At 29.1% G+C, this 12,891-nt stretch overlaps 1 protein-coding gene across 1 annotated transcript; it reads right to left on the bottom strand.

Annotated features, from left to right (window-relative positions):
- Positions 1-1,154: 1,154 nt before the first annotated feature.
- Positions 1,155-2,497, bottom strand: LOC149497781 (uncharacterized). Its single transcript, XM_089719285.1, has 2 exons — positions 1,776-2,497; positions 1,155-1,461 (listed from the first exon to the last, which is right to left on the bottom strand). The coding sequence occupies exons 1-2, from the start codon at positions 2,495-2,497 to the stop codon at positions 1,155-1,157; spliced, it is 1,029 nt and encodes a 342-aa protein (XP_089575411.1).
- Between the last annotated feature and the right edge of the window lie 10,394 nt (positions 2,498-12,891).

Raw genomic sequence — 12,891 nt, 5'->3', positions numbered from 1 at the left:
CGCCGAAGTAGAGGATAATCTGGATCTTGTTCTTCTTGACTTGGCTACTATTGTTCGTATACACCTATCTTCCATGGGCTCTTTGATTTCTCTTAAACTCTGGATGGCTCTGCTTGACCTTTCTCTAGGATGAACTCTCCCTCTCTTATCTTCTTTTCGACTTTTTCTTGAATTTCTTTTGAGTTTGGTAACAGGTTGCTTAAGATGACCACCAAGATGATATCTCATCAAAGACCACATTTCGTGAAAAATGGCACTTGTTAGTTATAGGATCACAACATCTCTAGCCTTTTCTTTGCTCATCATAACCAACGAATATGCAGCGAAGTGCCTTTTTGTCAAACTTGCTTCGAAGTTCATCCGGAACGAAGACATAACACACACATCCAAAAATGCGAAAATGACTTACAGTTGGTTTAATGTTCCACAGTTTCTGGAATGGGGTTGTAAACTCCAGTCTTCCTTGAGGTAGTCTGTTGGTGACGTACACAACTGTCTTCATGCACTCTGCCCAAAATCTAGCCGGCACATTCTTCGCATGGAGCAAACTCCTGCAAATCTCCACTAGGTGTCGATTCTTTCTCTCAGCAACTCCATTTTGCTGCGTTGTTCTTAGACATGTGAATTGCCTTCGAATGCTTTGCTCTTGACAATATTTAGTGAATTTGTCAGATGTGTACTCTCCACCATTGTTGGTGCGAAGGCATCTAATTTTATTTCCGGTTCTTTTTCAACTTTGTTCTTGAAAGCTTTGAATTTTTCAAAAACTTCCGACTTCCCTACCATGAAATCTACCTGAACATATCTCGAGTAGTCGTCAATAAAAGTAATCATGTACCTCATATTACTATTTGTAGGTTGCTTGATCCGTCCAAGAACATCTGAATATATTAACTCTAATGGCACCTTGGCTCTATGTTTTGACTCTTCAAAGGGAAGTTGGTGAGCTTTTCCATATTGGCATCCAGCACATATAGTGTCTTCTCGGCATTCCAACTGAGGAAGACCTTTAAGTATAGACTTCTTCATCATCACCTTAAGCTTGTGATAACTAATATGTCCCAGAAGAGCGTGCCACAGTCAGCTGTCTCATTCTTTCTTGTTCGGTCAATATAGCCTTCTTATGCTGACATGATGTAGATTGATTCTACTCGTCATCCTTCCATGACTGGATCTCCGATTAATTTAAGGTTACGATAAACCTTCACATTATCAGGACCGAACACCACATAATTACTTGCACTTGCTATTTGTGATACAGAGAGCAAGTTTTTCTTCATCCTTGGCATATGGTAAACCATCTGTAACTCCATTTTCTCCTTACTGGAGGGAGAAACAATGGTTGTCTTTCCAATGTGAGCTATTGGCAATCTCGTGTTATTTGCTGTGACTACAACACGACCTCCATCATAATCAGATACATCCGATAATTTCTCATTGTTTCCTGTCAAGTGATTAGAACTTCAAGAATCAACTATCCAATCATCATCATCATAGTTGATTCTATCACTTACAGATATTAATGACGACTCCTGCTCGGGTCCTTTCATCATCATCTCTACTGGATTTTGTAGCGAATATTCTTCCTCCTGAATAAAGAAACTGTGAATATCCCATTCCTCTTTACTTTGTTGCTCATTCTGGGTTAATGCTGTGTTTCCTTCTATTCGTCTGCTTCAACATTCTTGGGCGAAATGTCCTCTTTTGTTGCACTTATAGCAACGATCACTTTCTTGCAGTCGTCTTTCCTTTGTCCTGGCCTTACTCTCCCTTACTGTGATGGTCTCCACTTTTGCTTTCTCCATTTTTGTTGATTGCTCCTTTCTTTTCCATTGTCTACTCTCGCAACGTTTCGAAATCCCCTCTTTTTAGCAAAGATAGCTTTCTCATCATCCTTCAAAGCTCCTTTAGACATTTTTTTGTCCAAAGTCTCTTCATTGGACAAGATATTCTCTAACTCGTCTAAGGTTGGTTGTGTAGCCCAACCACGAGTAGCAGTCACAAGACCCTTAAATTCAGGCCTTAGACCATGGATGATGATCCTCCTCATCCTTGTCTCGTTGATCTCGTTGTCTGGATCTAATTTCGAAATCTCCTCACATAAAGATTTTACTTTAGAAAAGTATTGACTTACAGTTAGGTTCTGTTGCGAGATTAAGAATAACTCGTTTTCGAGCCGTTGCAATTTTGCTTCGTTCTTTTTGGCGAAAGCATAATTCAGGATGTCCCACGCTTCCTTTGGTGTTTTAGCCGACTTGATCCATTGCATCTGCTCATCTTCTACTGCAACCGTCAGCACATACATTGCCTTCCCGCATTTTGTCTCCCCCTCTTTCAGAGCTTTCGCATCCCCAACTGGTGGTATAGTATTATCTCCTCCGACGATATCCCATAAGTCTTGACCTATGAGATAATATCTCATACGGGTACTCCAGTTCCCGTAATTATTGCTATTTAGCTTCTCGATGCTATTAGCAACTCCAGAAAAATCCGCCATAAGGTACTGGTGTTCCTGACACTAACCAAAGCACGACGGTCCCTCACCAATCACGATCACAATCCTTGCTTATGAATCTTGTTGTTGCTTGAACAACAGTCCCCGACTGTTAATTCCAGTAGAGTAATAATACCCTACACTTGTAAATGAACACCACAAAATATCACGGCTACAACAACTACCACCACAACAAGGCTCTAATACCACTTGTTGGGATTAATGCTCTGATACCACTTGTTGGATATCAGTGTAGTGATAAACTCCAAGATTGATTAATAATTTATAACACCAAGAATAATAACGGGAAAGGCAACCAAAATAATACTAACACAAAACACCAAATAATATTGTATTAATAAGAAGCAAACTTTCACAAAGCTTAAGGAAGGAATTACTTATTTGCTTCTTGGGCTTAGTTTTTGCTTGATGCTTACAAATGAGAGAAGGGGTGGTATTTATAGGCATTTCCACCTCCTCAATGTACGGCTATGATTTACTTACAAAAATGTATGGTGGAGATTACATGGAGCATTCTAGAGTAGGTGAGATATTTTCTTAAAATATCTAGTGGGTGAGAGTATTCTAGAATGTCATAGGTATTTACACACCATATGGGCTTGGGGCATCCATCTTTGGGCTTGGGGTTTCCACCTTTGGGCTTGAAACTTGCCAAATATTTATTTTATTGTGGTAGCCTATTTTGGTGGTTATCTTTTCTAAATTAATCAGTAATATTTTAATAGATTTTTCTTAAAACTGGACCAAGAAAGCTTGGGTATATAAAGCATTAGGCAATCAGGCCATCCCATTCCTCGCATGAGCTTAGTAAATTGATTAATATTTCATATAAGACATGTAAATGACTTTATACTTTTGGGTCTGAAGATTTGCATGGGCCTAAATTTTATAAAATTAGTAATTAATTAGTGATAATATTAGTGAAAACTCAAAAGAGATGGACTGGAATGGAAGTCAGTGGAAAAGAGAAGAAAATGTTGGTAATGGTAGCTTAGCTTCTCAAGTACTAGTATTGACTACGGTACAACAGATAGCTTTGGATAGTGCAGCAAAGTATATTTGCAAGAGTATATTAATTACCTCTCTCTTCCTCCACACAGTATCGACAAACGGAAGTGAGCAAATAGAAATGGACAGAGTTAAAAGAACAAATAATAGATAATGTAAAAGAATAAAAACCAAAACCAATATGCAAGAAAAAGGACAATAAATACTTAAAATTCAATAGCCAATTTGGAAATGATGATTAGGACTTTCCAGCTGTGACTTCACCTGCTACATGGAAGCAAGCAGGACAGAGTGTTGCTTTTATACCTGCCTTCAATTTGCTAGTGTGATTATTATTTCTTGTTATCTTTCATTATGTATTTATTTGTTTAGTTATTTATTTAATTTGATTCAATTTAATTTTTCAAAGAGTGTCTTCTAAGTACAACCAGAACATGTATACATATATCTAGTTTAAATATTTATTTATTTATTTGTTTTGTGTTTATCCTACATATATGCAACTATGCAAGGTATAAATCTTGCTTCTTTTCGTCCCCGAGACATTAGGATCAAAGTGATTCTTCATATGCTATCACGGACGTTTTGATGCATCTGCTATTTGCTGGATTCTATGCTGATCGGACTATAAATGATGCAGAAGATGATCCAGACAAGGGCTTTGATTAGTAGCCATCATAATAAACTAGTATAATCTCTAGTTAAACATATAACTAAATGTTGAAAGAAATTGTTTTTTGTCTTCCTGTGTCTTTGTAATTTTAATACAGTATCAAACATGTTTGCCAAATTAATTTACGAGCTATTATAAATATATTGCAGGTGTATTATGGTATATGTTATTGAATTGGAATAATTGATTATTACAGGTTTTGATGATATATTAAAATAGGTTAATTATGCAAATTTTTAGGCAAAACTTTTTAAATTTTTTATAAATTGCCGACAAAATAGCGTTAAATTAGCCACAACATAAATTCATTTTATTAGCATATATGTTAAATTATAACGACAATTTATGACAAAACAATGACAAAATAGCAACAAAATTAACAATAAAATTTCAATAAAATACTGACAAAATTTATCTACTTTTTTCAAACAATTACTGATAAAAGTTATTAATTTAGCGCAATTTTTGTCGCTAAAAAATTAGCGACAAGTGTTTTACCCCATTATTCTGAAATTGGATTGGATTGGCCGATTCGATTGAGAATCAGACTATGGTCCGGTCCGGATTGTACAGGAAAATCGGACTTTCAAAAAACTGGCCTAAACTAGTAAAAATTGAATAAAAACTGGTGAACCGGATCGATTAAAAAATAGTTTCATTCAATTTCTGGGTTTTTCCTGGAAATGTTGGTTTTTTTTTTTTTAAATTTGGGCCTCTTAAAATTGGACCCACTGACTTTTTAATTTTTGGGCCTCTTTATTTCTAAACCCAGAGTCCTAATATGTTAATTAAATGAAAAATAATAATATAATTTATGGTAATTAATTTTTTTTTTTTAGTTTTAAATTTATTCATATTTTATTCTTCTTTTAAATTATTTACTAATTTTTATTCTTTTTGGGGCCAAATTTGAAAATATTTTTTATTTGAGTTCAAAATTTTTTTTACCTATATTTTCAATTTTATTTATTAAATATATTTAAAAATATTATATATAAAAATCTGGTTAAACCATATTGAACCCGTTAGAACCCTCTGGTTTAGTGAACCCCTCTCTTCACTAGTTTACTGACCGGTCCGGTTCTCAAAACAATGGTTTACTAATAAAATATTTTTCCTTTGAGTAATTATTCCTAAAAAGAAGCTAATTTGAGTAATTATTCCTAAAAATTAGCGACAAGTGTTTTTTTACCAAAACATACAAGCAATTAAGTGTCAATTTGAACACAACTTAAAATCCATTAAAATTTTTCCTTTGAGTAATTATTCCTAAAAAGAAGCTAAAATACTGATTAATTTTTATAATTTTATCCGTTTTCTAATCATTTGCTTTTATAGTCGACTAACACTTAGTCTATAATTACTAATTTCTCTTCATGCATTATAATTTAGGGAGTTTAAGAAATTATTTTTAGATTATATTATTTAACCTGATTACATATTATATTCAACCTAATTGTAGTATTTAATAAATTAATTAGTTTTGCATTAATAATTTGAATTATTAATTGTATATAATTAGAGTATTACTATAATTATAATTATAATTATAGTACTATACTTTAAAAAAATTCAACTATTGCAAAATCATCATCATTATTAGTTAATTAAGCCTGAAGTTAAAAGAACTTGAGCTTGATATGAAAACATTCCTTTTGATATGAGACATACAATCTAACATAGTGAGCTATTATCCACCTAATGTTAGAGATCAGATACACGGAGCTTACTTACTAAAATACCATGAGCTGCCAATAATTGTTTAATAGTTTATATTGAAAGAAATGTACTTACAAGTATTTATATTGAAAGAGATATATTTACAAGCACGGACAATGAAGTTATATGAATAGATTTTATCAATGAAAAATAGGTGAGAATTATTATAATTTGATTCTGGTCAATTATATTTATGCACATTATTTTTGTAAATTATATATTTTGATCCCCTCAACGGATTTTTTAGGTACGTTAAGGTAAATAAGAGACAGGTTAATTGATAATAAAATATGTTTAGCTCATCTTTCCAAACTGTCCTTTATTTTGGTATCAGAGCCATGGTTGTCCCTTGAACGGTTTTTATTCTTTCGTTGTCTCTCTCTTTCACTTTTCCATCACTTTCTCCATCTTTTCTACAGATTATTCCCTTTTTTTTTTCATCTTGATTTTGTGGATAATCTTTTAAAAACACTGTTCTAGATCATTACGTTGAATGAAAATTTGTTCAGTTCTTTTCAGGCTACGTCACTGTATGTAAGAGACAGGTTAACTGACAAAAAAATATTTAGCTCATTTTTCCAAACTGTCCTGTATTATGCTATGAGAAGCCATGATTTTTCCTTGAGCGGTTTTTACTCTTTCGTTTTCTTTCTTTTACTTTTCTATCACTTGCTCCATAATTTCTCGATCTTTTATGCAGATTCTTCCATTTTCCTTTTTTGTTTTTTCATCTTGATTTTGTGGATAATTTTTTAGAAGCACTGTTCTAGATCATTTCGTTCAATGAAAATCTATTCAGTTCTTAGAAAATTGTTTGATAATCTAATTTCTCCTCATTCTTAATTCTCATTCTGATTTGATTCATCTCCACTTTCTATTTGTTTTATTAGTTATCATATCATCCATCTCAATTTTGTCTTTTTTCTATTAACAATATATTCAGCTCATTTTACTAAACTGTCTTGCATTAATAATAAAAAAATCCTCGATTTTTTTCATAAACCATGATATGCAAAACTATTGAATAACAATTAAGAAAAGTATTACAGAATTACTCCCTTCTTTATATATAGGCCTACTCTTTTTTTGTCCATTTCAAAATGTAGTTCTATTTCCTTTTTTTGAAAAATCATTTATTTTGTAATTTCTTAATGTACCCTCATTAAATATACATCTCTATTCCCAATTGTACATACATCATTTAATATTATAAATGGATAGTTTTGAAAAAAGCTAAATAAAAAATATAATTTAACTATATTAACTAATTTTTATTAATTTATGTGAAAGTCAAACTAGACCTATATAGAGGGAGTAATAATTCTGCATATAACAAATTAACAATTATACACTCTGCATTGAATGTGTCATTGCTTAATTTGTACTTATACTCATTTTTATTCTATAATCGATTTCAGCAAAGAACTAAATATGTATTATAACTTCTTTGGAACAATATTCGAGGTAGACTCATAAATTTATACTCTTTCCATCCCATAATTTGTATGCTAGTTTGACTTGCACATGGATTAATAAAATTTAGTTAATATTTTTAAACGACTTAATACATAAAATTGACTTGTGTACTTTTCACGAAAACATTTATGGTACCCTCAACCTCCACTTTGACCTATTGAACACTCCAACTTATAAAATTGCATCTATTAAACACTTCAATTGAGCTATTTAACTCCTCATCTTTATAAAATTAGGTCAATTAAACACTTATTGGATCGTTAAAAAATATGAAAAGTATTGGTTCAAAAGTTGTATTAACCACATATCAAATCAATATTTTGCATATAATAGCCAAAAACTTAAAAATTTATTGTCTCTAGCATGACGAGGTGTGAGATTATTACAAAAAGAGAAGTTTAGGGTGTCACAAGCTTGATTTTAAAATTCAAGATGCTATAAGGTTTTTTTTGTTAAACTTCAAGGGTTAAATTATGTATTCGACTATTTTTAAACTATAATTTTTTTTTCTTCATTTTTTACTAATACACCCTTATGTTAGACCCATAACAATTAAACGATCCATATTAAATTATTCTTGAAATTTATCAAACACTTGATAAAATAGAGTTTTATTGGAAGATTAAAGGTTGATATATTAATTTTATTTATATCAAAATTTAATTAATGACAATGTAATAGTTTGACTATTATATTTATTGATAAAGAAGCATATTAAATAAGGATAAAATAGTAAACTTCAAATATTATTCACTTCTAAAAAGGGAAATAGGACAACAATTTGAGACATATGAAAAGAAAAGTACTCCCTCTGTTCTCTTTATTTAGAGAAAACAGAAAATGCATAGGAATTAAGATGCTGGTTAAACTGAATATTTTTTTCCATTTTTACCTAATATACCCCTAATTTGCATTAATTGTTTTTTTAGTTTTGATGGAGCCAAGTCACAGAGAAAGAGTTCCAAGGGTACATTAATTCAACAATTAATGCCTGAAATAGAGGGAATATTTAAGGAAATGCTTTAATTATTTTGAGAACTCAAAATTTTCAAAATTGATTTTCACAATTTAAAGTTTTGATTTTCCCACATCTATATTAAGTATTGAGCGTTTTCAATAATATGCGCCCAAATTTAGCAAAAATTTGGAGCCAAAATTTTTTGTTAAACCAACAGTCTACTCAACTTCTACAATATGGCTACAAATAAATTTCAACCAAACTTAGAAGATTTAATTGCATTTGTAGAGTTTCTGAAAATAAGGGTAATAATTTTTTATACCTTATGAATCCATCTTTTTTATTTGATCTCAATGACATCCCAATGGCTTCGAGCACACATTCTAAAGATACGTCTACTACTTTTCAACTGTTAGACTTAAACTACTTACATGAAGACCAAGAAAGTGTTGTAATTGTTGTTGACAATAGTTAATCCCAAAATGTTATTCCAGGTAATAAGAAAAAAGAAAACAAGAAGTAAAACATTGCTGAAGACGTTAAAAATTCTATAACCACCATGCTTTTAGTTGAGATGCAACAAGGTAATGTGGAGGCAATTTTTTCATGTTATTTATAGTCGTTGATTGATGCTAATGAGAAGGCACAAGGCGGCGGTTGTGACGATAGTGGATTGTGTAGAGGTGCGATGAAGGCAGTTTTTAAATGTTGTGTCTCTCTATATTTCGAAACCCTTATTTGAAGAGAGGAAAGAAAAAAGGGTGCATAACCCTACAAATACACACTATCATATATAATAAAAACATAATGCTGATAGACAAATTTAATAAAATGAGCATATATTTATAAATTGAGCACATTTAAACGACTTAAACTCCTGTCGGCGAAATAGATATGTGTCCAACATATTTTTAATATTAGCACATTTGTTAACTTTCGGTAGTACAATTCTGTAATAAAATAATCGTGTACTTTTACTTTGAAAACACAAGGGCATTAAATGCCCAACTTTTTTTTTTTTATCTGCCACTTTCTCTTGCTAACCGTGCACAATTAACATAGGGAGTCAAATCAAATGAGCATAGTTTAGACTTTAAATAATTGCATCATTCTCAAAGTTTCCATTTTTAGTAAATTTCTCTAAATAAAAGAACACCCTAAATAGAAATTTTCTCTAAATAAAGAGAACAGAGGGAGTAGTACAAAAATTACAGGACGGAGAGAATATTAAATTTCTTTTATGAATGAAAAATTTACGACAGGTCAGAATAATGCTAAAAACTTATGTGCACACCTTTAATTAATACTAAAAAAATTTGTTTCATATCTTTACCTTTATGCATATAAAAGCAGAGCAATTTTGATTATATGTAAGCCAAGTGTAAGCTTTTAAAATTGTCAAGTATGAGGAGGACAACAATTATTTAGCACGATTGCAAGAAGATAAGATGTAATGACATCAATTGTAAGAAGATAAGTTATTTTATATTTTTAGATAATATCTTTATTATGATAATATCTATTAATTACATCCGATCAAGATAATATATTAAATTAAATTAAAATTTAATTAAAATACAAATAACACAAGCCATAAAATAAGAAATACTTAATTTTTTATTTTAATAATTACCTTGGTGTATGGGATGGTCTTATATAGCAGGAGCTAGGTTGCACGGACACATCACACAAATATGGAACATACGAAATATATGATAATAAATAACCAATCATTTATAATAAATAAAAAATAAAAATACTTAATTTTTATTTTAATGTAATTAGTTTAAATTAAAATTAAATTAAATTACATATAACACAAACTATAAAATAAAAAAATAGTTAAATTCTTATTTTAATGATTACCTTGACGTATGTGGCAGTCTTATATATCAAAAGCTAGGTTGCACAGATACGGGACACGATATACAGGAACGTACGGAATATGATAATAAATAAAAAACCATTCATAAAAAGTAAAAAATAAAAAATTACTTATTTTTTATTTTAATATAATTAGTTTAAATTAAAATTAAATTAGAATACATATAACCCAAGCTATAAAATAAAAAAATATTTAATTTCTTATTTTAATGACTATCTTGATGTATGGGGTAGTCTTATATACCAGAAGTTAGGTTGTACAGATACGATACATAAGATACATGAATGTACAAGATATGATAATAAATAAACAATCATTTATAATAAATAATAAACATAAAATAAAAAATAATTAATTTCTTATTTCAATATAATTAGTTAAATTCTCAAAATTATTATCATTATTCAAAAATCTATATCTATATCTATATCTATATATATAATATATAAAAGCAAGGTAACTTGGTTTATATTGAAGCCAAGTGTAACTAGTATAGCTTGCCACTTAGCTTTATTTTGGATTATAAAATGACGGATGTTAGAATTCACACAATTTAGCACAACTGCAAGAATTGTAAAAAGATCAATTGTTTTATATTTTCATATAATCCCTCTATCAAGATGATATCTATAAAAAAGATTATCTCTAGTATTTAATATATTAATATGAATTTATTTCTTCTTAAAAAATAATTAATAAGTAATCTACACGCTTAAAAGAGTGTGAATAAATAATACATTACTATTAAATAAACAATATATAAGCAATTTAAAAAATATAAATTGGAACATACAGGATACAATAATTTTTAAAAAAGTAGGACAACCACACGCTTAGGATATACTACACTAAATAAGTAATACATTAATATTTCAAGCAAATAAAAAAATTATAATAAATTATAAACATAAAATAAAAAAAAAACTTAATTTCTTATTTCAATGACACAAAAAATATTTTAAAATACTTCATTTTTTATTATAACAAAAAAAACCTTGGTTGATTAGCTTAGTGTATAGAGTAGTCTCGTATATCAGGAGCTGCGTTGCATGGAAATGAGACACGAAATACAGAACGTACAGGATACGTTAATTTTTTAAAAAAGATATGACATTTACTCACTTAAAACACACTATACTAGATAAGTAATACATTAATATTTTAAATAAATAAAAAAATATGTATAATAAACATAAAATTAAAAAAAAAACACTAAATTTCTTATTTCAATGATACAAAAGCAAATTAAAAAGAAATACTTCATTTTTATTGGTAATTAAAAAATCTTAGTTGATTAGCTTAGCGTATGGAGTAGTCTCATATACTAGGAGCTAGGGTGCACAAACACAGAGCACGAGAAAAAAAAATATACGAGATACGATAATTTTTAAAAAAGGTAGGACATCTACATGCTTAGGACACGGTACACTAAATAAGTAAATTAATATTTCAAATAAACAAACAATCATTTATAATAAATTATAAACACAAAATAAAAAAAATAAAAAACTTAATTTCTTATTGACCAAAAAACAAATTAAAAAAAAACACTTCATTTTTTATTGGTAAGAAAATTTTGGTTGATTAACTTGGTGTATTGAGTAGTCTCATATAACAGGAGCTATGTTGCATGAAAATGAGATACAATAATTTTTAAAAAATGTTGGACATCCACACTCTTAGAACATAGTACACTAAATAAGAAATCCATTAGTATTTCAAATAAATAAACAATCATTTATTATAAATCATAAACATAAAATAAAAAATACTTAATTTCTTATTTCAATGACACAAAAGCAAATAAAAAAAAAAAAGCCACTTCATTTTTATTGATAACAAAAAAAACATTGCTTGATTAGCTTGGTGTAAGGAATAGTCTCATATACCAGGAGCTAGATTGCACGAACATGGGACACGAGATACGGAAACGTACGGATACGACAATTTTTAAAAAGTAGGACATCCATATACTCAGGACAGACTACACTAAATAAGTAATACATTAATATGTCAAATAAATAAACAATCACTTATAATAAATCATAAACATAAATAAATACTCAATTTTGTTATTTTAATATAATTAGTTAAATTCTCAAAATTATTATCATTATTGAAAAATATATTAATAGTGTGCATGCATTTTTTTTATGTAGGTCATACTATGCATGACTTTTGGTATTGCATATCTTATCATCGCAATTTTTCAGCATATCTCAATAAGATAGAATTTATTATTTTATTATATAATTTTACTATTTTTCAATGATGTTATAAAATATTATTTCATCTTTTAATACTACTATGCGCATCGTGCAGATTATAAAAGAAAAAAGCAATTATATTTTCAGATAATATCATATAGGAGGGAAAAAAAACTAAAGTAATATTAATAAGCAAAAACTATTTTATTTCAAATAAGAAAGGAATATAAGGGAAAAGAATTTTGATAATTTTTTCTTCAAATTGGAAGAAAAATAAAAAAACCATAAAAATAAATTTGTAAAGAAAAATTAATTTTATTTTTCTTCTATATCCAAAAAAATAAGTAACAAAAGTTTTTCCAAAAAAAATTTAGCTTCTTCTTATTTTTTATGATTACTGATTTATAAAAAAAGATATAAAAATAAGTTAAAAAAACATTTCATCATGCG

The sequence above is a fragment of the Jatropha curcas genome, chromosome 3 (assembly GCF_041381405.1).
Source record: "Jatropha curcas cultivar XTBG-Jc1 chromosome 3, XTBG_Jcur_1.0, whole genome shotgun sequence".
Taxonomy (NCBI): Eukaryota; Viridiplantae; Streptophyta; class Magnoliopsida; order Malpighiales; family Euphorbiaceae; genus Jatropha; species Jatropha curcas.
The sequence above is the reverse complement of the archived record's forward strand: the minus strand, read 5'-3'. Positions and strand labels throughout refer to the sequence as shown.